At 42.9% G+C, this 20,560-nt stretch overlaps 2 protein-coding genes across 2 annotated transcripts in view; both read right to left on the bottom strand.

The window, feature by feature from the left end:
* Positions 1–2,856, bottom strand: part of LOC127582125 (allograft inflammatory factor 1-like) — a 34,715-nt gene extending 31,859 nt beyond the window's left edge. The window contains exons 1-2 of the mRNA XM_052037156.1: positions 2,741–2,856; positions 2,582–2,643 (exon numbers count right to left, since the gene is read on the bottom strand). Of these exons, the coding sequence (XP_051893116.1) occupies positions 2,582–2,643; positions 2,741–2,765 (87 nt within the window). The 5' untranslated portion in view covers positions 2,766–2,856. The remainder of the gene's footprint in view (positions 1–2,581; positions 2,644–2,740) is intronic.
* Positions 2,857–6,579: 3,723 nt separating this feature from the next.
* The window catches only part of LOC127582293 (laminin subunit gamma-3-like), an 84,574-nt gene continuing 70,593 nt past the window's right edge, over positions 6,580–20,560 (bottom strand). Inside the window, 10 exon segments of the mRNA XM_052037470.1 lie at positions 6,580–8,418; positions 8,674–8,773; positions 10,001–10,159; positions 12,386–12,585; positions 13,017–13,119; positions 13,773–13,919; positions 14,851–14,998; positions 16,169–16,303; positions 19,507–19,595; positions 20,334–20,537. Of these exon segments, the coding sequence (XP_051893430.1) occupies positions 8,159–8,418; positions 8,674–8,773; positions 10,001–10,159; positions 12,386–12,585; positions 13,017–13,119; positions 13,773–13,919; positions 14,851–14,998; positions 16,169–16,303; positions 19,507–19,595; positions 20,334–20,537 (1,545 nt within the window). The 3' untranslated portion in view covers positions 6,580–8,158.

A 20,560-nucleotide genomic window follows, 5' to 3' on the forward strand; every position in this document is an offset into this window, starting at 1 on the left:
ACTTCTACATAACGTCTGCTCCTATCCCTCTCCAAGACAAGCGTAAAGGTCAGGGAGTTATGGTCACTGTCTCCAAAATGCTCACCCACCGAGAGATCTGACACCTGACCAGGTTAAATTCCATAGCCAACTTGGGATTCAAATTTAAGTCTCTGGATCAACGGTCCATAATTCCAGCTGCTAATCCAATGGTCACTGTTCTAATGTCGGAAGCACATCTCACAGGAACCTCCCATAACACAGTGTCCAGATAGTCCGATTTTAGAAATGTTGATTGAAAGCTATGTATATATGCCTGGATGCCAGGGAGAGCTGCCCCAAATATTGACCTGGACACCAAGGAGAATTGTCCTGCTCTTTTCCAAAACAGAGCCAAAAGATCTTTTATATTCACATGGGAGATCAGACTGAGCCTCGGTGTAACACATGCCATCTCTTACATTGCACCATTCCCTCAGTATTCACTACAGTGTCGACCTAGAACTCTGTGTTTAGTGTCTGGAATGGGACATGATCTCAGAACCTTCTGAGTCAGAAGCAAAAAAGCTACCAACTAAGAGCTCCAATTGCAAGAGCTACTGGCAGCCACAGCTGAAATTTTGCACAATATCAGATTCTTTGGAATTCATTTCCCAAGAGGGCTGTAGGGGCTCAGTCACTGAGCAAATGCAAGAACAAACCAAACCCCCACACATTCAAAAATGCAACTCATGACGAATTGACTTAGTCCGTAATTTGAACTATCTATTAGATCTTCTGCAGTGTTGCTCACAATGTGAGCTGCTGCACAGCTGGGTTACACTGAGACGTGTACAGGGAAGTGTGTTGGAGCACTGGGTAATCGGGCTTGATCTTCTAAGTCTATAAAGTCTAATTGCTATAATAAAAGCTGGATCAATATGAGTCCTTACTATTTACTGAAGTGTATTTGTAAAAGATTACAGGAATGGGCCATTCAGTTCTCAAGCTCGTTCTATCATCCAAGCAGATTTTCACTGACTGTACAACACCATGCACTTGCCCTTTGATCCATAGAACTTAAATCCCTCACCAAACACAAAGCTAGTAATTTTATCATTTAATTACTCCTCCTCCCTAAAGCACTGTTTGAAGAACAGCTCAGGATCCAAGCTAATGTTTATCCCCCACTATAATGAGTAAAAAAATTTTCTGAGCATTCTTACATTGTTGCCTATGAGATCTTACATGCACAAATTGGGCTGCCATGTTGTCTATATTTCAAAAGTAGTAATTGGCTCTAAAGCACTTTGGAACATCTCAAGGTCATGGAAGGTTCTGTAAGATTGGAAGTCTTTAATTTTTTCATTCTTCCCTGCCTCCGATGAATATCTTCATAACATAACCATCAAGATTGGGCACTGGGGTATCAGGCAATTCTGGAATTTCGAGTGGGTCAATAACATAACCAAACAAACCTTTGCATGTGAGGGAGAATCATTGCCATCCCCCTATCCCCACCATCTCCACACCCCACCCATTTTTGTAAATATGTCAGCACCAGCTATTCCTGTCTGAGTCAGTATTCCTCTCAGCAGATGGAACAAGCAGTAATGCGACCTCAGTGCACCCGTGAGGAGGCAGTGATTTGTTAAATTCACAGATTGAACTCAAATAGCATTCACTGTAAGGATCCAAGCCACAGCCTCCTGTGGCCAACAGTGGTTAGAAGTCTTTGCTCAGGTTCACCCGAAACTGCGTATAGCCAAAACTCTGTTCTACAGGGTTAGGGTTAAAGAGACAACCATTAACTGCTGCTGGATGATTATCATTCAGTGAACGAGCCCGTTTGGTCTGCCTGAAACTTCATCTTCCAGTTGTCTGTGAACAAATGTTGAACATTCCAAGACCCCGGACTACAGGCTGAGGTACCAGCTGCAGCCTGGTGCACAGAACAAAGGCTGTTGTGGGAAAGGCCACTGTCAGAGGCCCTCCCACCTTGTACACTGAATGACTGCAATCCCCTCTATTTGGCCATGTAACGGAAGTAAAAGAAATGATATTGTCAAACTGAGTGTTAATCTTCTTAGTAAGTGGAGTGATCTGACTTGTAACTGCAAGTGGCAACATCTGAAGAATATTTGCAAATATTGGGAGTAAAGTATATTTTTGAAGGGGGAAAGCGATCAGTGAAAGTGGGGCGTGCTTATTGATCTGGAATTAGATTAAAAAAACAATTCGATGGAATGCAATGCAGGTAAAGTTCAGAGCGGACTCCCAAGAGTCACAGCACTTCAGAAATACCGGGATCTGACAGCCACTGATTTCCACAGGGCGGGAAAGCGGCTTTAGGGCTTTGGACAAACACACGGGGAGGGCGCGAAGGAAAAGACGCAGAGAGTATAAAAGTAGTATGTAAAAGCAGTATATAACGTAAAGTAGAAACGAAGCGAGTAAGGGAGAGTGGATAACGAGCAAAAAAAGGCAAAGCAAAATAAAGTGAAGAACAGTGAGTACAGGAAGACAAAGAGTGGACAAAAACTGGAAACATTGTTCAAAAAAAAGGACAGACGCGAGGAAGGGTCACGGAGGGATGGCGGCGGAGCCCGGCCACTCCACTCACCTTGTTCACACTAGCCAGCCGCTCCTCCTGCTGAGCTTTCAGGATCCCGAACATTTTGCCACCTTAAAGTGTGAATGGAAGAAACAGAATTCAGACCTGGCGCCCTCAAAGTCAGCGAGGAACTGCTTCCTCCCCCGACCCGAAGTTGAAGTTTCTTACCCTGCGCCTGCTGTCCCGAAGGCATCTTGTGAAGCGAGTGGGGTTCTGAGCCCCGGCCCCAGCTCGCCAAGTCAATGGCTCGCTGTGAGGAGCTACGGCTCTCTCGGGAGTGAATGTCCCGGGACCACACGCCCGCTGTGGGAAGGGAGAGAAACTGCAACTGGTACCAGGGACACACCCTGCCCAGGAGCCAGTCCCGAACCCAATCCAACTGCACTGTTGAAGATGAAGTTCACAGACAACTGGAAGATCAAGATGAGTAATGCGTGCATTTCTGATCACCACGCCGTAGGAAGGATGGGATTAAGCTAGATAGGGTACAGGAAAGATTCATAAGGACATTGTCTGGACTGGAGGGCTTGGGTTATGGGGGAGATTGGGTAGGCTGGGACTGTTTTCCCTGGAATGAAGGAGGCTGAGGGGTGACCTAATAGAAATTTATAAATTTAGGAGAGGCAGAGATGGAGTATATAGTCACCGTCGTTTTCCCCTCGAGTAGAGGAGTATAAAACTGAAGGGCATAGGTTTTAAGATGAGAGGGGGAAATTTAAAGGGGACCTGAGGGGGAAATTTTTCCACACAATAGGTAGTGGGTATATGGAACAAGCTGCCAGAGGAAGTGGTAGAGGCAGATACAGTTTCACTTAAAAACATTTGAACAACTACTTGGATAGGAAAGGTTTAGCATGGATTTGCTTGAATAGGAAACCCAAGCGAATGGGATTAGTTTAAATTGGCATCTTGATCAGCATGGACGAGTTGGGCCAAAGAGTCGGTTTCCATGCTGTGTAACAATAAAACAAAAACCCCATCCTAGTAGGGTATTTACCAGTTTCTACCTCGTACCCTACCTCAAACCCCAGGCCCTGCACTAACCGTAACTGTAGCATCAATGAAAACCCCAGCCCTTATCCGGCCTCAAACCTCCATGAGACATGACCGGTCCCAATCTCCCTAGGAAATCCCAAACACAAGACCCCAACAATCCTACTCCAAACTCTAGATATCTAACCCAACATCAGCACAAACTCCAGTAGACCAGACCCAAATTCAACATCAACCCAACCAAAATACCAGTCAGAGCTGCAAATTCCAAAATGTCCTAATTGTAATCACAAACCACAATATTGAATTTATCCCCAAATCCCAACCCCAATATCAGCTCCAATTCGAATACCAATCTCAACCAAGGCAAAATGCAAATAACCAAAACCAACCCCAACACAAACTCCACCATTCCCCATTCACCAGAATGTAACCTGAAGTGCATTACCAACCTCCAGCTTCAATATAAATATACCTAACTACCTAAACCCAAACTCCAAACTCTAAATTCAATACAACCTGTATCAATCAAAAGCACAAAAAGTAGTTGTTCATTACACCACTGTAGAAAAGTATTCCAAAAAGCTTCATTTTTTAATTTATACTTTCTTCCCCGCTGATGGCCAAGGGTAACCATGATTGTAGCGGTTCTTAGTGCAAGATGCACAGTGTGCATTGCTTTTTCTCTGTGGGTTGGCAGTATGTTATGCACGACACAATGTAATGTTCTGCAGCAAAGCTGAGATAATATGTAAATGAGACTCAATGTTTTAAAACCAGAATATGTTAATTTTCTAATGTGACAGATACAAAGGTGAATTGTCACGAGCTATTCTTTTGTCAGTTGTTACTGGTTATTTCCTTTATTGGTTGCTGTTTTTGAGACCCGAGTTAATCAACAGGGATCAGTTCTGATATTGGCTGTAAATAAAGGTGCTAGAAATCTGAAATAAAAACAGAAAATTCTGAAAATACACTGTTAGTCAGGCAGCATCTGTGGAAAGTGAGTCAGATTTAACTTTTGAGACCTGAAATGTTAACTGTTTCTCTTTCTACAATTGCTGTCTGACCTGATGAGTACCTCCAGCAATTTTTGTTTTTATTTAATATTGGCATATTGGTTTGCATTGGCACAAAGATTTGGGGTTGGGATTGGACTTGTGTTTGGTGCAGGGTTAGGGTTAGTTCTGAGTTTGGTGGAGCTTACTGGTGGTTTGAGTTGGAATTGGACTTGTATCGAGTTTGTTTGTGAACTAACTGCATGTTGTGATTGGTGTTGGGTTAGAGTCAGTATTAGGTTTCATACAAGGGTTTGAGATTGGCACTGGGAATTTGAGTTGAATTTGGTGTAGGGTCTGGGAATGAGAGCCAGTTTTAAGAGCGATACTCAAAATATGAGATACATGTGACACATGCAAAAGTGTTAGAAAGAGAATCCAAATTAAGGCCCAAATTCTAAACTTGTTAGGGATGAGCATAAAATCTGTCCAATCAACATGTGTATTGACGGTAACATTACATACCATTGTTTGTCGTGTCTGTAGCTAGTAAAACTAGAGGTGGCCTGAGAATGGACTGATACCCAAGGCACCAAAATCAATGATGCAATTAACAAAGTGGACTGATAGATTAAAGTACAATCTAGATAACATACAAAAGCCTCACAGTGAACTGTGGTGCAAAACCATAATCCAAATAACCATTTAATAATAGTGATTAAATGTCCTACAAGCAGATCTGTGTTGAATCAATTAATATAAATTTAATTTTAGATGCATCATATTAAACAGAAAGACAGCAGAAGAAATTTTCATTTCAAGAATGAATGGAATGTGAAGTAGTCCCAGCTTTCTGTGATGGGATTCCTTGAAACTTCCAATCTATTCTGCTCTCTTCTGAACTAAGATTCTGAAGCAGGCTTTGAAGTTTGGATTGAGTGTGTTGTAGAGAATAGAAACACAATATTATTCCTTTAACACAAGATCATACTGAATCAGTCAGCCCATATTGGCTTTGCTAGTTCTTTGAAAGAGTTATCCAATCAGTTCCCTCCTCTTCCATATCCCTGCAAATAAGCTTGTCATTATCAATTTCCCTGTAACTGGAAATTTCTCTTTATTTATTCTATTAAAATCTTTCAAGTGTAATTGTACAATACTGATTTGAGTATCAACATACAGGGCCAATCCATTTATTTTAACACTCTTTATTTAAATTGTGACAGTTGAGATTTGCTGGCAAGATTTCTCCTAAGAATGCAGTAGGCTCTGTTTAAATTAACTTTGCAGTGATTGTCACGTCACTTCAGAAGACATTAGGGTGTCCACAATTAACATGATGTGGAACTGTAGACTAGACTGGATAAAGACACTTTTTTCCCCAAAGCACAGCAGTGAAACAGTTGGATTTTTATCATGACTTTTAGAGAAACAGCTTCACCATTGTGTAAGCAGAAGGGATTAGTTTAGTTAGGCATTTAATTACTAGCTTAGTTAGTTCGGCACAACACCGCGGGCCAAAGTGCCTGTTTCTGTGCTGCACTGTTCTATGTGCTACCTGCTATTTCAGGTACGTGTAAGAGAGATATTAACAGAGCAGTGCCCTGGCCAATATTTATCCCTCAACTATCTAGTCATTATCAGATTGCTTTTTGTGGAGGTTTGCTGTGTGCAAATCGGTTGCTGTATTTCCCCACACACCACAACAATATTAAGTTGGAACAAAATGCTGTGGGATGTCTTGAAGGTACAAATGCAATGCAAATTCATTTGTTGGTTTTAGAATGCTTGGAAATTGTGGGCAGTATGCATTTGATTGAAGACATGATTGGGGGAGAAATGGTGTAGGAACTGGGATGGGTAGTTGTCCAAGATTCTGTGCTACCAGTGAAAATTATAAAATGATCCTTTTATTGAGACTTGCAAATAACGTGAAACAGTCAAAATAGCTTTACAGTGTCCAATGAACAATCTTGTAAATTTTGAGTGATTGCAGTCAATGGCTGTTTTCAGGCATTTTAAATGATACTGAGAGCTGAGAATTTCTAACTTGTGGATTCTATGAAGGAAAGCTTTTTAATATTGTAATTAAACTGGAGACATATTGGAAATTACATCTTCAGGATGACTGCAAATTCCTCCATAAACTTCTTTGCATCTTTTTTTTAATAAGACACTCCTTAACATCCACCTCTTTCACTAAGCTTTTAGCAACCATATCAAATCACTTTATTGGTTCAGTGTCAATTTTTGTCTTGCTACTCTCCTGTGAAGTGTCTTGGAATGTTGAAATTCTCAGCTCTCAGTATCATTTAAAATGCCTGAAAACAGCCATTGACTGCAATCACTCAAAATTTACAAGATTGTTCATTGGACACTTTGTTAAGACTGCTATTTATGCAAATTGTTGCTGAATGGACTAATGGATTCCAGTACTATTGTGATAAAAGACAACAGGAGGATGTAACTTACTGTAAAGCATTTTGGGATATCTTAAATTTGAAAGAGAATCTTTATAAAGTTTGTTGGATACATAGTTTTATAAACACAGAAGTACTGTGATTATGGAATTTATTACTTTGCTGTTAAGGCTAATCTTCAATTCATGGAAAGCAACATAATTCTGTCATCAGTCACAGATTATTTTACATTGTATTTTATACATTGGAGGGTGTTAAAAATGCCTGGCCATCTGCTCAGAAAAAAACTATTAAAAATGAATAGTTTTCCTTTTGAAGGCCGGCAAATTGTGAATGCTATATGGATAAGTACAGCCCCAGGTTCAATGGCTTCTTCACTCAGTTCACAGATCTCAAATGCGGCAAACTAATACTGAACTAGAACTTCACCAACCTGGCTGTAGCAGGGAGGAGAAGCTTCAAACTAATACCACATCCATTAATTCTTTTTAAACAAAATCATAACTGTAAATGCAAGTTTATTATTGCATCTGTTTGGATCCTATCAGCATTAGTGATCTCTCTCTTGTTTGGTTAAGATCATATTTGAAGCCATCAGGTAGAAACATTACATTTAAGGGTTACAGGCCAATTTGAATGTAAAGAGATTTTCTGATATCATAACACCCCCAAGTCTTTAATGGGTAAATGAACAGAGGGTTGGTAGTGAATTATTTAGGGAACATGTCAGTTTAGACTTGTTGAAAACAAGGGGAAAGTCTCTGCATTCCCACCCCTGCCACACCAGGGACCAGTTAGAAAGTAAGGCTTTGCAGTTGTCCTGCAATCTTGCCACAAGTGGGGGGGGGGGGGGGGGGGGGGTGCCAAAACATTAAAATGAGCACAGTATTAGGTTTGGTGGTATGAAATCATTCAACAAACAATATGAAGGGTTTAGAAGACACCAACCAGCTGCATGAGATACAAAAGGGTCACGGCTCCCATGTCATAACCACCGACAAAAATAGGAGGAGCAGATGAAGGGTTAAAAATCAGAAGGAACATTGAGGGATTAACGACCCAACCGAATTAATGATCTGGAATAATCCATTAAATGGCATCTAACAGGTGGCGTGGCAAATAGCTTGAGAATATAACAAAAACCATCCACAGCAATCTCCTTCTTCCTCAACTTCTCACTGCCTTCTTAGCCCTGCTTTGTCATAACAACCCTGGGGCAAGTTCTGAACAATGTCCTCCAGGTTGTGCTTGTCTGCCTGGATCTCTGCAATGTCCTTTTCAAATACTTTCATCTTCAGGATCTGCATCTCGGAGGCAGCCTCCAACTCCCGAACTTTCCGCGTTAGTTTCTGATTGATTGTGAATCTCAGTGCTCCTATCTGATTCTGTGTTTTATTCAAGGTTTCTTCTGTTATTCTGCCAATCTGTAGGATGTCTGTTAAGAAAACAAGGAAAGAAATTAGACTGGATATAGCAACACCACTGGATCTCCACAACCCTCAACTCAGAGCTCAATGGCAAGGAGCTCTGCATTCTGCACCCCTTTGGCTCTGTAACAAAAGTTCCGTAATCCCATAATCCTGTAACCCAGAAGATTTTGCAACCTGGGTCTTAGGAGGCAATGACATCTGCAACCCTTCAACGTCTCAATAACCCTCTCTTCACAGCAGAATGCCATCCTTGAACATACCTATTTTTCTCAGCAATTCTGTCAACTGCTTCACATCACGATCGAGGGAGTGCTTTGCTTGCTTCATGCTCTTACTCAGCACCTCTGTCTCACCAAGAACCTATTCACAAGGGTGGAGAGAGAGAGAGAGAGACACCAGTGAGTGAGCTTGGCTCAGCTGGTAGCATTTTTTGCCTTCCATGCTCTTGTGGGCTGACTGAGTGAAGGACTGAGGGAGGGTGCAAGTTAGGTAGATGTTAAAGATCTTCTGGTGCTACTTGAAAAGGAATTCTCTCACCCTGCAGTTGTATTAGGTTTGCAGGAAACATACCAGCCAACCTCTACCTGGCAAGAGCCCATAAGCAACAGAGAATTTGTATCAATTGGCAAGAATGGAAATGTTGACCAGGCCTCTAGTCAGAACTCCTGGCTCATTATCATTAATATTAACTATCAGGATATACTCAATTCAGGTACATACTATGGTAGTATGGCACTCCCTCAGTGCTACCTCAGGCACAATAATAAAGCACAAGTGGAGTGTCACTCATTTGCTTCTTGCCTCAACCTTTAAGTACTCTCAATATCAATGATGCAAGTTAATAGCATCTTGTGGGATCAATCTTGAGTTGAACCACAGCAGAGCACCAGCTGGTACTGATAGTTTAAAATGGTAAGGACTTTGGGAAAATCTCCCTCTTCACTTAGTCCCTAAACTGGGTTATTTACCTCTGGTTCTTTACTGGTTATCTTAAATCTGTGTCCTTTGGTTATTGTCCCTCCTTTGAGTTGTTTTTCTCAGAGCATACGAGGGAAAACTCTCTTCATGTTGAATAGAAACTGACCAGTACCATTTAGCTCAAACTTCTCAATGTGGAAAGGATGTTGAGAAATGAAGGTGATTGGCAAACAAACCCAAAAAGTCACATGAGGATTTTTTAAAATATATACTGCATGCATTTAGCATCTAGAATATACTGCCGGGGAAGTAGTGGAGGAAGAGTCAAAGGTAGCATTCAGAAGGACACTATGTAAGTTTCTGAAGGGAAAGAATTTGCAGGGCTATGGAGGGGGACTAGCTGGATTGCTTTTACATGGAGCATGTATGAACTTGATAGGTGGAATGGTCTCCTTTCATGCTCGATCCTTCTGTGATTCAAAATGAATAGGAAACAAAATCAACACCTCATGGTTTGTCCCTTGTGGTTTAATGTGCCCATAGCGGTGTCCGAGAGATTAAACTTCAATTCCTATGGAATGATACAGAGACTACACATCATGCAACTTACATTGGACACACCACCTGAAAGAGCCAATGAATGTAGATCATTTGTCACAATTAAGCTACCTCAGCTGCTGTTTCTGTGTTCTCCTGGACGATTGCCTTCCGAGCTGCCACTAGGTCCTCCTGGGCGTCAATTTGTTCTCGTGTGGCCTCCAGCTGCGAGTGCAGTGAGGCAGATTGCAAGGCCTGGTCCCTTGATTGCCTCCTAATCTTCTGGGCTTCCTGAAAAAACAGAAGGAAACCAGAGATTGCCAAATGGGAAAGAAAACAGCTGAAAGATTCTGTGGGCTTGGAATTCTATTTCATTTCCAATGGTCTGTGAAGGAAGCCACAGTCTGGAACAAGCCTCCCCAACCTGGGAGGGGAGGAATTGTGGGATGGATTTATCATTGACAAAAATCCAGGAACAGATAATTGTTGAGTTCATTGAAAAGATCTCAGACATCTGCAGTTTCCCAGTGCACACTCCCCACAGGGAGGTTCTGCCTCTGGAGCACTGCACAGAGGCTTCAATGTCCTGGACCAACCCCCTCACCACAACCTTCCTGGCAGATCCTGCTTGAGGGAGTCTCACACCAATATCTCATCCATAGCCGCCAAGATTCTAAGCTTTACCCATAGACTAGGTTAACGACAGTTGTGTGAGAGGTCCTCCGCTTCCAGCAGAATAGGGCGGATGACATAGTCTCATTCCCTCACTCTTTCCATGGCATGAATCCTATATAAAGACCCTATTTCCACCATTCACATTCTGCCAACTCCCAGTCTTTTGGATTCTTATTCTCCATCTAAGCCCATTGTTATCACTTATAAATTCACGAATTGTACAGGCCACAAAGTGAAGGTGGTAGTTACCCCGAGAATTTCAGCCCTTACAAAGACTCGGATAGAATCATAGAAATGTACAGCAAAGAAACAGGCCCTTTAGGCTCACCTTGTCCATGCCAACCATGATGCCAATCTACAGTAATGTCATTGGCCTGCATTAGGCCCATATCCCTCTACGCCTTTCCTACACTTTAAGTGTATCCACCTCTCCTCTGGCAGCTCATCCCAGATATTCATCCTGTGTGAAAGACCTACCCCTAAGATTAAAGGAGATTTCTGCCCTCACCTTAAATCTGTACTTAGTAGTTCTTGATTCCTCTTCCCTGGGGGGGAAAAAAGATAATATCTATCCTATCTAAGCCCCTCACAATTTATAAACCTCCATAAGGTCACCCCTCAGCCTCCCACTGTCTGAAGAACAAACCCAACTTACCCAATCTCCCCTTATAAGCACAGCCCTCCATTCCAGGCAACATCCTGCTGAATCTTTCTGCACTCTCTCTATTGCGATCACATCCTTGCTGTAGTGTGGCAACCAGAACTGCACACATACGCCAAGTGCAGTCTAACCATTGTTTTGTACAACTGCAACATGGCATCCCAACTCAGCCAATCATATCAAATGTGTTTTCACCATCTTATCCACCTGTGTTGCTGATTTTAGGGAGCTATGGACTTGAACCCCAAGGTCTCTACATCAACACTCCCAAGGTCCCGGCCATTTATGCTGCATATCCTACCAGAATTTGACCTCCCAAAGTGCATTATTCCACATTTATCTGGATTAATTTCCATCTGCCACTGCTCCGCCCAACTTTCCAGCTGATCTATGTCCCACTGTATCCTTAGGCAGACAACCTTCTTCACTATCTACATCTTCATCAATTTTCATGTTGTCTGAAAACTTACTCATTTTACCACCTACATGCTCATCCAAGTGTGTGTGTGTGTGTGCGTGCGCACGCGTGTGTATGTGTGTGTATATATATATATATATATACACACACACACATACATACACACACACACATACGTACGTACGTACGTATGTATGTATGTATACAAGGCAACCCTAAGGCATCGTAACCCTAACCCAAAGGCACAGTTAGGGTTAGGTTGTGAGTTAGCAGGCAGTGGGGTGGGAAAATTATCCCTCTTGTGTTCATTGATCTCATTACTGGAGATTCCATCTCACTGGACCCTGCCACTTTGACTTGGCTCACGAGTTCATTACCTTGGTCTCGTTCCACTTGCCTTTATTGCGATCTGTGCCTTATTCCAGACTCCCTATCTTAATAGGGTGGGAAATTGTGTTTGTGGAGGGTTTTTCTATGTGGGGGTGTTGGTAAGGGTTAGTTGGGTAATGTTAGGTTTAGGGGAACAGGCTAGGGGAGGTGGTGGTGAATTTGGGACCCGGTTAGGGTTACCATGCCTGTATATGTATGTGTAAAAAAATATATAACACACACACACACACACACACCACAAACAACAAAGGTCCCAGCACCAATTCCTGTGCTACACCATTTCTCACAGATTTCCAGTCAGACGTCAGAACATGATTATCAAAGAAAGAGATCTGGTTGAAACATTTAGTGCACAGCAAGCAATATCTTTGACCTTTGCAATGCCTCTGATGACATGTGAGGTTTGGACAGCTGTGGCATTGCTGACTGTTGAACTCGACTGGGCCGTTCCCAACATCCGCCTGGCCTGTGCGGTCTTCTTCTTTGCCTCTGCAATCATCCTCTCTCTGAGCCCCATCTTCCTGAAAACCCCCTTGCTTTTCAGCTTCCTCACAGAAAACGTTCGCTTGTTATCTGAAACAGAAATATGAAATAACCATAATGGCTTAGTGATGAGGACAAGTTGCGTTGACAAGACTTGAATATTTAGAGAACAAAACCATTCAGGGTGATTGAGAGTGTTGTCATTTCCTCCATAATGTGTGTAGAATAAGGTGGAAGAACATTAACAATAGAGCTGGGCTATCAGTATCACGTCAAGAAGCACTTATCCACACAAAGCGACCAGGTTGCACACTCAAGCCCAGCCTGCTATGATACCAAATTCCACAAAGAACAGCAAGAGCCCAGGATCTATCCCCAGCCTGTTGCTGGAGGTTTTACTGTACTATCCCCCACACTCTTTTCATTGATCCCCTCACCTTCTTTATGCCCTGTCTTCCCAAACCAGTTAAAAAATGATTAGACTATTTGACAGGATGATGAGCAAAAGAAACATACAGTACCTTCCAAAGTTTTCAGCAAGGAGGTTCCTGTTTCCTTTATCTGTAGGGCTTGGTGCAGTGATGCATTTGCGGTGGCCCGGACAGATTTGACGTGACTCAAGAGCTAAAAGAGGAGAAAAACACATTTATACAATACGACTTACTGAAGAAAAGAGTTCTCCCCCATATTAGATGTAGAACGTCATCTGAACCAATTGCTCAGAGTCATTCAGCAGAGAAACAGGCCCTTCGGCCACTGAGTCGGCACTGACCATCAAGCACACAATTACATCATTCCTGCACTAATCCTGATTTGTTCTCCCCACTTTCTCATCAAAACTCCCCAGATTCTACCACTTACCTACACAATAGGGTCAATTTACAATAGCCAATTAACCTTTGACTCTGCTCATCTTTGGAACATGGGAGGAAACAGGGAGAACATGCAAACTCCACACCAACAGTAGAGGTCATGATTGAACCTGGGTTGCTGGAACTGTGAGGCCGCAGTACTACCAGCTGTGTTGCCCCACCAACTGCACTACCGTGTTAACACAGGCCTGTTTAGACCCAGAACAAGAAAGAAAAAAGAAAATGAAAAGAAAAAAAATTCTTGCTTTTCTAAATTGCCTTTAATGACATCAGAACATCCCATAGGCAATCAAGCAGCTTTCAGGTGGCAGCCATTGCTGGAACATGCTTCTGGTCCAACACTGAGTGTCTACACTATGAAACATTGCAAGGAAGGGAATGCAGCACACACAAGGGCCACCTCACCTGCTCATAGGATTGCTTGGTTTCCAACCCCTTGGTCAAGACCTTCATCCGAGGTTCCAACTCCACGAAGAGTTCCTTGATCTGCTGGTCTTTGGACCAAAGAGTGCTCTCGAGATCCTCAATCTCTGTGGTTAAATTATCCCAGTTCTTTTAGGCAAGAAAAGAAAGCTCAATAAGAGGAAGATTGTTGTCTTACAATGAGCCCTATTTCACTAGAAGAGTGACCAGTGAAGGTACAGGCTCCATGGTCACAGCTGTAGAAGTAGCTTGGATGTTTAATGGACCTTTGACATGGAACAGCTCTCAGGATTGTTGAGACAAACACTAACACAAGTAACATTAGGATATTGGGGCCGGTGAGCAAAAACAAGGAAGGAGAAAGGAAGAGAGCTTGAAGAAGGAAACCCCAGAACTCAGGGACCTGGGCAGCTGAAGACATGGCTGCTGATGGGAAGAGATAAAAGGAGACACAAACTTTTTCCAAAAACAATTAACCCTGCAGGAATGCAGAGAGTGGGTGATAGGTCTGTGAATACAGGAAATGTGGCAATTAATAACAGGCCTGTTGAGTACAATTGATCTTTGAAGTGATGTGATGTGGATTGATTGAATAAAATGGATGCTTTGTAAGATCAGATAGTGACCAGGGCGGGGGTCACAACTTGGGTTGAATCGAGAAGTGATACTAAATGTCTGTATGTTAGTCCAGAAGATGTTCATCAATGATGTGTAACCTTAGAATTAGATGATATAGATCACTTGTAACTATGCTTTGGGTATAATAATCACTATGGGTTGTGATTTTTAAGCATCCCAGAACACTGCATCTAAGTAGATTACTTGAATATGGTTGAGTAAACCAAAGGAGCTTGAGTTTGGGTTGATTTTGGTGGCTGAACTTGTACATAAAGCAGCAACATTTCACAGCTAAAAGGTGTACCTCATTTGAGTATTCCCCACAGCAACCTTCTGAGTGGTCTCAAAGCAACCAGAGTCTACAACCTTGACCCACTCTGGCAGATGGAAGAAACATCACAGGAGATCTGCTAGTTGCAGGTGGAAGAGACTGCACACTGACCTCCAGCTTTAATTCAGTAAGATTCAGTAGCTGAATTGGTCTTGAGCCTCGAGCTTTTTGAGTGTAGCTGTATTGTCTCTTCGCCTCCTTCAGCACCTCATCCACCTCTGCCTCCAGCTCGTCTCTTTTACTCTGAAACACCTGCAGCCTTCAAAGTTCAAGGGGTGTACAAGGCAAAAAAAAAAGAATTTGAGCACTTTAACGGCTTGGGTTACCTCAAAGCCCTTCACACAGCAATCCTTTTTGAAAGAATCATCATTCTTGTATTAAAGGGAAATACATCCCTGCCCCCACTCCCATATCTGGCCCCTGCTGCTGCCTGTAGCGCTAGCCCCTTGCATCTTACCTCATGGCTGCCCCTTGCTCCCACCCCAGCTCCACCACAACCTTTAAGATGGTCCATAACAGCACATCCAGACAGGGGCTCCCTTTCACCCCTCCTGCCATTGGGCACGTACATTGGGAGCAGCTGCCAGTGCTCAGCTTCGTCCTTCAAGAAAGGAACTAAATCCAACTTGGTTACTGCAGAGGGGTCTCCCTGCTGTCTGCTCCAGGGTAGGTTATCGCCAGAGTCTTCCTCAACCATCTTCTCCAGTGGTTGAAGAGCTGCTCCCTGATCTGCAGTGTGGATTTCATTCACCTGGTGATCTAATGGACATGATCTTTACCGTGCATCAACTCCTTCGATCTTGAAGTCATGGCATTGGTGATGACATGAAGCCACCTGTGCCCAAGTCTGACAAGGTTTGATTCGCAGATTGAGACATGGGCCATTTTAAAAACATCACTGCCCGGGAGAGTTAACCCCAAATCCTCAGTGCCCCCACAAGAGCTGTACTCTCGCAGATCTGTGACTTCCTCCAATTCTTATTTCCACTGCTCCATCACAGGTATCTGAACTGTACCTTCAGTCTCTGTGCCGAAGTCCCTGGAATTCCTTCTGTAAATCTGTCTGCCTTTCCTCCTTTAAAACACTCCTTAAAATCTCCCTTCTGATTTAATAATTTGAGCAGTTTACTTGTAAAGGCACTTTTTTTTTAACTACATTAATGGCAAGATTAAATATTCAAGCCACTGGAGTCATCCCCAATTTGGCACAGAACCTTTGTCTTTCTTTCTCAATCTGACTCCATTTGGGTGACCGGCATCAGTCAGTAACTGCCTCGGTCTTACAGCCCCTCCCAAAATCTACATTTCTCTCCTCCATGAAGATGCTCTTTAAAATGCCCCAATCATCTCGATCTTTTGCCTATTTGGTATGAGCCAAATTAGCCGCTGGTGGATTGCGAGCGAAAGGGAGATTCGGCAACTGACGCACCGGTCCTCAGCCTCTGCGACATCTCCAGCCGTGGAATTGTCCTCGATGATGCCGGACAGGATGAGGTAGCTTTGGTTGGATGCAGCCAGGACTTGTCTCACGATTGACTCCACCTCTGCTGCTTCTCTGACATGACTGTGCAATAAATGAACAGAGGGAAGAGGGATTAAATGGACGATTTTCTCAAAAATTCTCTCCTTCCAAATGGTCAGTTAATATTGTAAGATTATCTGACCCTAAAAGGTCAATATTAGGCCAAAATACTGTGATAACAGTCAGTTATAAACCATTGAGGAGATCACAAATGGAATATTGACAGCAGATCTCAAGACCGTGATATCGAAAGAATATTACAGCTGCTGAACCAAGCAACCAGAATGACTGAAAAGACAGAGAAATTTAAATATAGGGAGTGATCACATGTTATCATCGGTAAGACATGCGACTCAAAAATGATATGATTGCCGTAATGTAAGATTCTAAAGAGACTTAAAAATGTTAGCCATGCAAGCGATCTCATCTTATCCAGAACTAGAGAACATAGCCTGAAGGATGGTGAAATCAAAACTAACCCAAGGAAGACACCAGTAACACTTGGTATTTATTCATTTAATGTAGATGCATGTTATTTTCTGAAAGAAATCTATGAATAACTGTTGATGTGACAAGTGATGACTGTAACAGAGTGAGTGAACCTCTGGTTGTCAAAATTCTCCACCTCTGGGACTTAGTCATCTCCTACCTGTGTCTGTTGTGGACAACTCAATAGAGGCCAATTGCAGTGGTTAAAGAATGTGATTAACATTGGGTCATGTGACCAGGATGGGAGATGGTGAACTAGAGGTCATCCAGCAGATTCTAATCAAAGACTCTCCGTCCATAGAACCATACAGCACAAAACAGGCCCTTCGGCCAAGTATTATGATATCAGCCGCCAGAGTCAGAGCTCCTGGAATAGGCCAGGAAAAATAATCACAAAGACCTGTACCTTGGTGGAGAGGAGTAGATATCAGAGAATAAGAGGGAAAACAGGGAAATCCTCTCCAAGACCCCATTAGATGTTCAAAACTAGTCCAAGAAATGTCTCTAGCCTGATTAATGCTGATGAGCATCTCTCTCTAGCACAAACCAATCTCTGCAATGCACAGTAATAGACTGGCTAAAATCCACAAATGTTGTCCAAAGCACAAAGTCCTTGCAATAACAGCCCAGACTTTGAGGAGGAAAATGGTGAGATCATCTTCTTTTATGGTTACTACTTTCAGCAACTTTTAGCACCAGTATATACGTGGTTAGACAATGAAATCAGGATGTTACTGCCCAATTTTCTCTGTTCCTCACCAGCTTTGTTGCCACAGAACCTTCTCAATCAGCCCACCATAGATATCAAGGAGGGATGTAGTTACAACACTCAGCCACTAGATGTTTAATGAGCCTGGGAGAAAGTGATAGGACTTCTTCATTTGAATGTAAGAATGCAAGGTGCTGCTCTGAATTGGATCTCCAACAATAGGATACCCATAAATCTCTGAAAACTCTGCAGGCAGCTGTCAGCACTGTGAATAACAAACACTGTTGCTTTGCTGCTGACCACCAGATCCTGGACAACAGTTCATTGTACTCCCATGGCTGAGCCTTTAAACCTACACAGAGATCCTGAGATGTGATAGGGCTGATGTACAGTGGCAATGAAGGGCCAGCTCCACAATCATTGGCTGCAATGCTAAATAAATGATTAACAATTTGGCTAAAAAAGGTGAACATTAAACACCATGTAAAAGTATGAGCAAAAAACAAACTACTGGTGGAAACTTAGTGGGTCAAGCAGCATTTGTAGAGGGAAAGGCTGAGACCCTGCATCAGGACATTCTTGACCCGAAACATCGACTATCTCTTTCCCTCCATAGATGCTGCTTGATTTGTTGAGTTCCAACAGCATTTTGGGTTTTTTTTTGCTCCAGATTTCCAGCATCTGCAGTCTTTCTTGTATCTACATAAAAAGTGAATTGCCTATAATGCAAAACTCTTAAGTTAACATGTTAACTCCCAGCTTTGCACATCTGGCGACTTTCAATCTTCCTTAACCAGGTGTTTGCCCTTTTCATTAAGAATACAGAACAGTGCAAATTACATCCACTGAAACTATAATATCAATGCTAACTACTGTGGCAGAGCAAGCACAGTTTCCCTTCTTAGACATGCTGTTGCTGCACCCTCACTTTCTACAAGAACAGGCATTGCAATCGGTATGAGCACTCTGCACTTAGGGTGGGGCTCAATCAGATGGTAAGGATTCCTCCTGCTCACTACCATCTGGTGACCCCTGCTCCAGAATGCATGTTTTGTGGGCACTGGGCATTTTCATTTTGTTTAACACATTATTATTGACTCGCAATTTTAGTATCCATTGACCTTGATCAGTCTTTGCCCACAATACCACTCTCATGCCCAGTCTTGGGTAAGGATGAATTTTGGGTTAAAGAACCAGCTGAGCCATTTGCTCTGGTAGAGGAGTCAACGAAAACCAAATTACCTCGAAATTAAGCTTTGGACCATTCAGCAACAAATCTGAAATCACTATTTCATTCACAGTTTAAAGGAAATCTGTAACTATTTGGTTTACATTTCAATTCAAACAGAGCATGTTACTGGCCAGGACAGCACAGTGGTGCAGCAGTTAGCGCTGCTCCCTCACTGCTCCAGGACCAGAGTTCAGAGTTCAATTTCGACTTCAGACGTTTGTCCATGTTCTCCCGGTGATCATGTGGCTTCTGCAGGGTGCTCTGGCTTCCACTCACAGCCCAAAGACAAGCTGGTAGGTTAATGGGCCACTGTAAATTGCCCCTTAGTATAGATAAGTGACAAAATAATTGGAAGGGAAGTCCATGGGCATGTGAGTGAGAGTGTGGCAGGGCTATAAGGGAATTAGATAAGGGAAATTGTACTGATGGGATTGCTTTGGAGTGAGGACAAATGGTCCTTCCCGTGTCATAATTAGTACATGAGTAACAAAGAGTTTAATACAGGTGACCTCTGCATAATGGGGGGGGCATTACTAGAAAACCATCCATATCGCATAATTTTCCATAACACAAAGCCACATCATCTGCACGTGACAAAAAAAATATAAAATCTGTCTTTATTTATTTGGTGTTTTTTTTTACCCCCCACACAAAGTTCTATGAGAGTGAATTTTTACTCCATATCTAAGATTTCTTCATGGTGATGCGAATTGCACAAGGGCAAATTTCCATTATTTGAACTGCTGTAATGCCGGGGTCACCTGTAAAGACAGACAGGAAGCAAGAACTCAAGCTGAGCTTATAGTCAGAACTTGCCTTTCTGCAAGAGTGCGGGACTCCTGAACCACCCTGGTCCAATTCTGGGATTCATCGCCAGGAAAGCCACGAATCAGCATGGGTACCTGCTTAATCAGTAACAAATATTATCACTATTCTGCCAAGATGTGTCTACCACATCAGTTCCAAAGATGCTGATGACAATACTGGAGGGGCAGATTTAAAACTGGCACTGTCATCCAGTCACAACATGGCAAGTGTCCTCCTCTCCCATCTTCCAGTGCACAGAGCAGAGGCCTGTGAACTTGCCAGTCTGGACTCTTCAAGGCCGAATCATATTAGAAGTACCAGAATCTATACCGGATATTTAAATAATGAAGCAGCACAAGATACATTGACTCAATGAAGGATGGGGGAAATATTAATTGCCTCTGGTCTCTGGTCAGTGCCAGGTTAACTAAAATAGTCAGGGTGGGTGTTGCAGGATAGAACTGTGGAAAGGAAGGTACGCAGCAGGCAAGTGGCCTCTGGCTGCTCGCTGACCAATGTGCTCGAAGATTTGTGTGAGCATGGGTGTGCATGAATGTGAGCTCACACTCAGATATTGGAGAGGATTGTGGTCAGTTGTGATACCTCCTAGAGCTGAATATCCAGACTGACAAGACATCAGCCACTTGAGCTGAGCCCACTTGTGCCTGTGGGTCTGAATTGGTAAGCTTGGAGAGGGAAAATAAAATCCACTCGGTTTAAGACCCTTTAACAAAGTAACAGAAAATCACAGTGCAGCTTTAGGAAGAGAAAAAGGTGGTGGGACAACCTAAAGGGAAGAAACTCGGCCAGACTCCAGGCCAGTCACTCAGCAGTACCATGTTGTCCAGGGCTTCTTTGGCTGCTTGTAGCTCCCTGCGGCTGGTGCTGATGAGGAGCTGGCTGTCAGACACCAGGTGGCAGTGTTTATCCTCGTTCCTCTCACAGTCCAAGGCCCGACTGATGTTGGTTAGTTTCAGGCCAATTGTGTGCAGAGAGAATCTCCACCTCTCCCACTTGCTGCACGAAGAGCTTCTGCAGACCTGCGGAAAAAAAACACAACAGC

This window comes from Pristis pectinata, chromosome 23 (genome assembly GCF_009764475.1).
Source record: "Pristis pectinata isolate sPriPec2 chromosome 23, sPriPec2.1.pri, whole genome shotgun sequence".
In the NCBI taxonomy this organism is placed as follows: Eukaryota; Metazoa; Chordata; class Chondrichthyes; order Rhinopristiformes; family Pristidae; genus Pristis; species Pristis pectinata.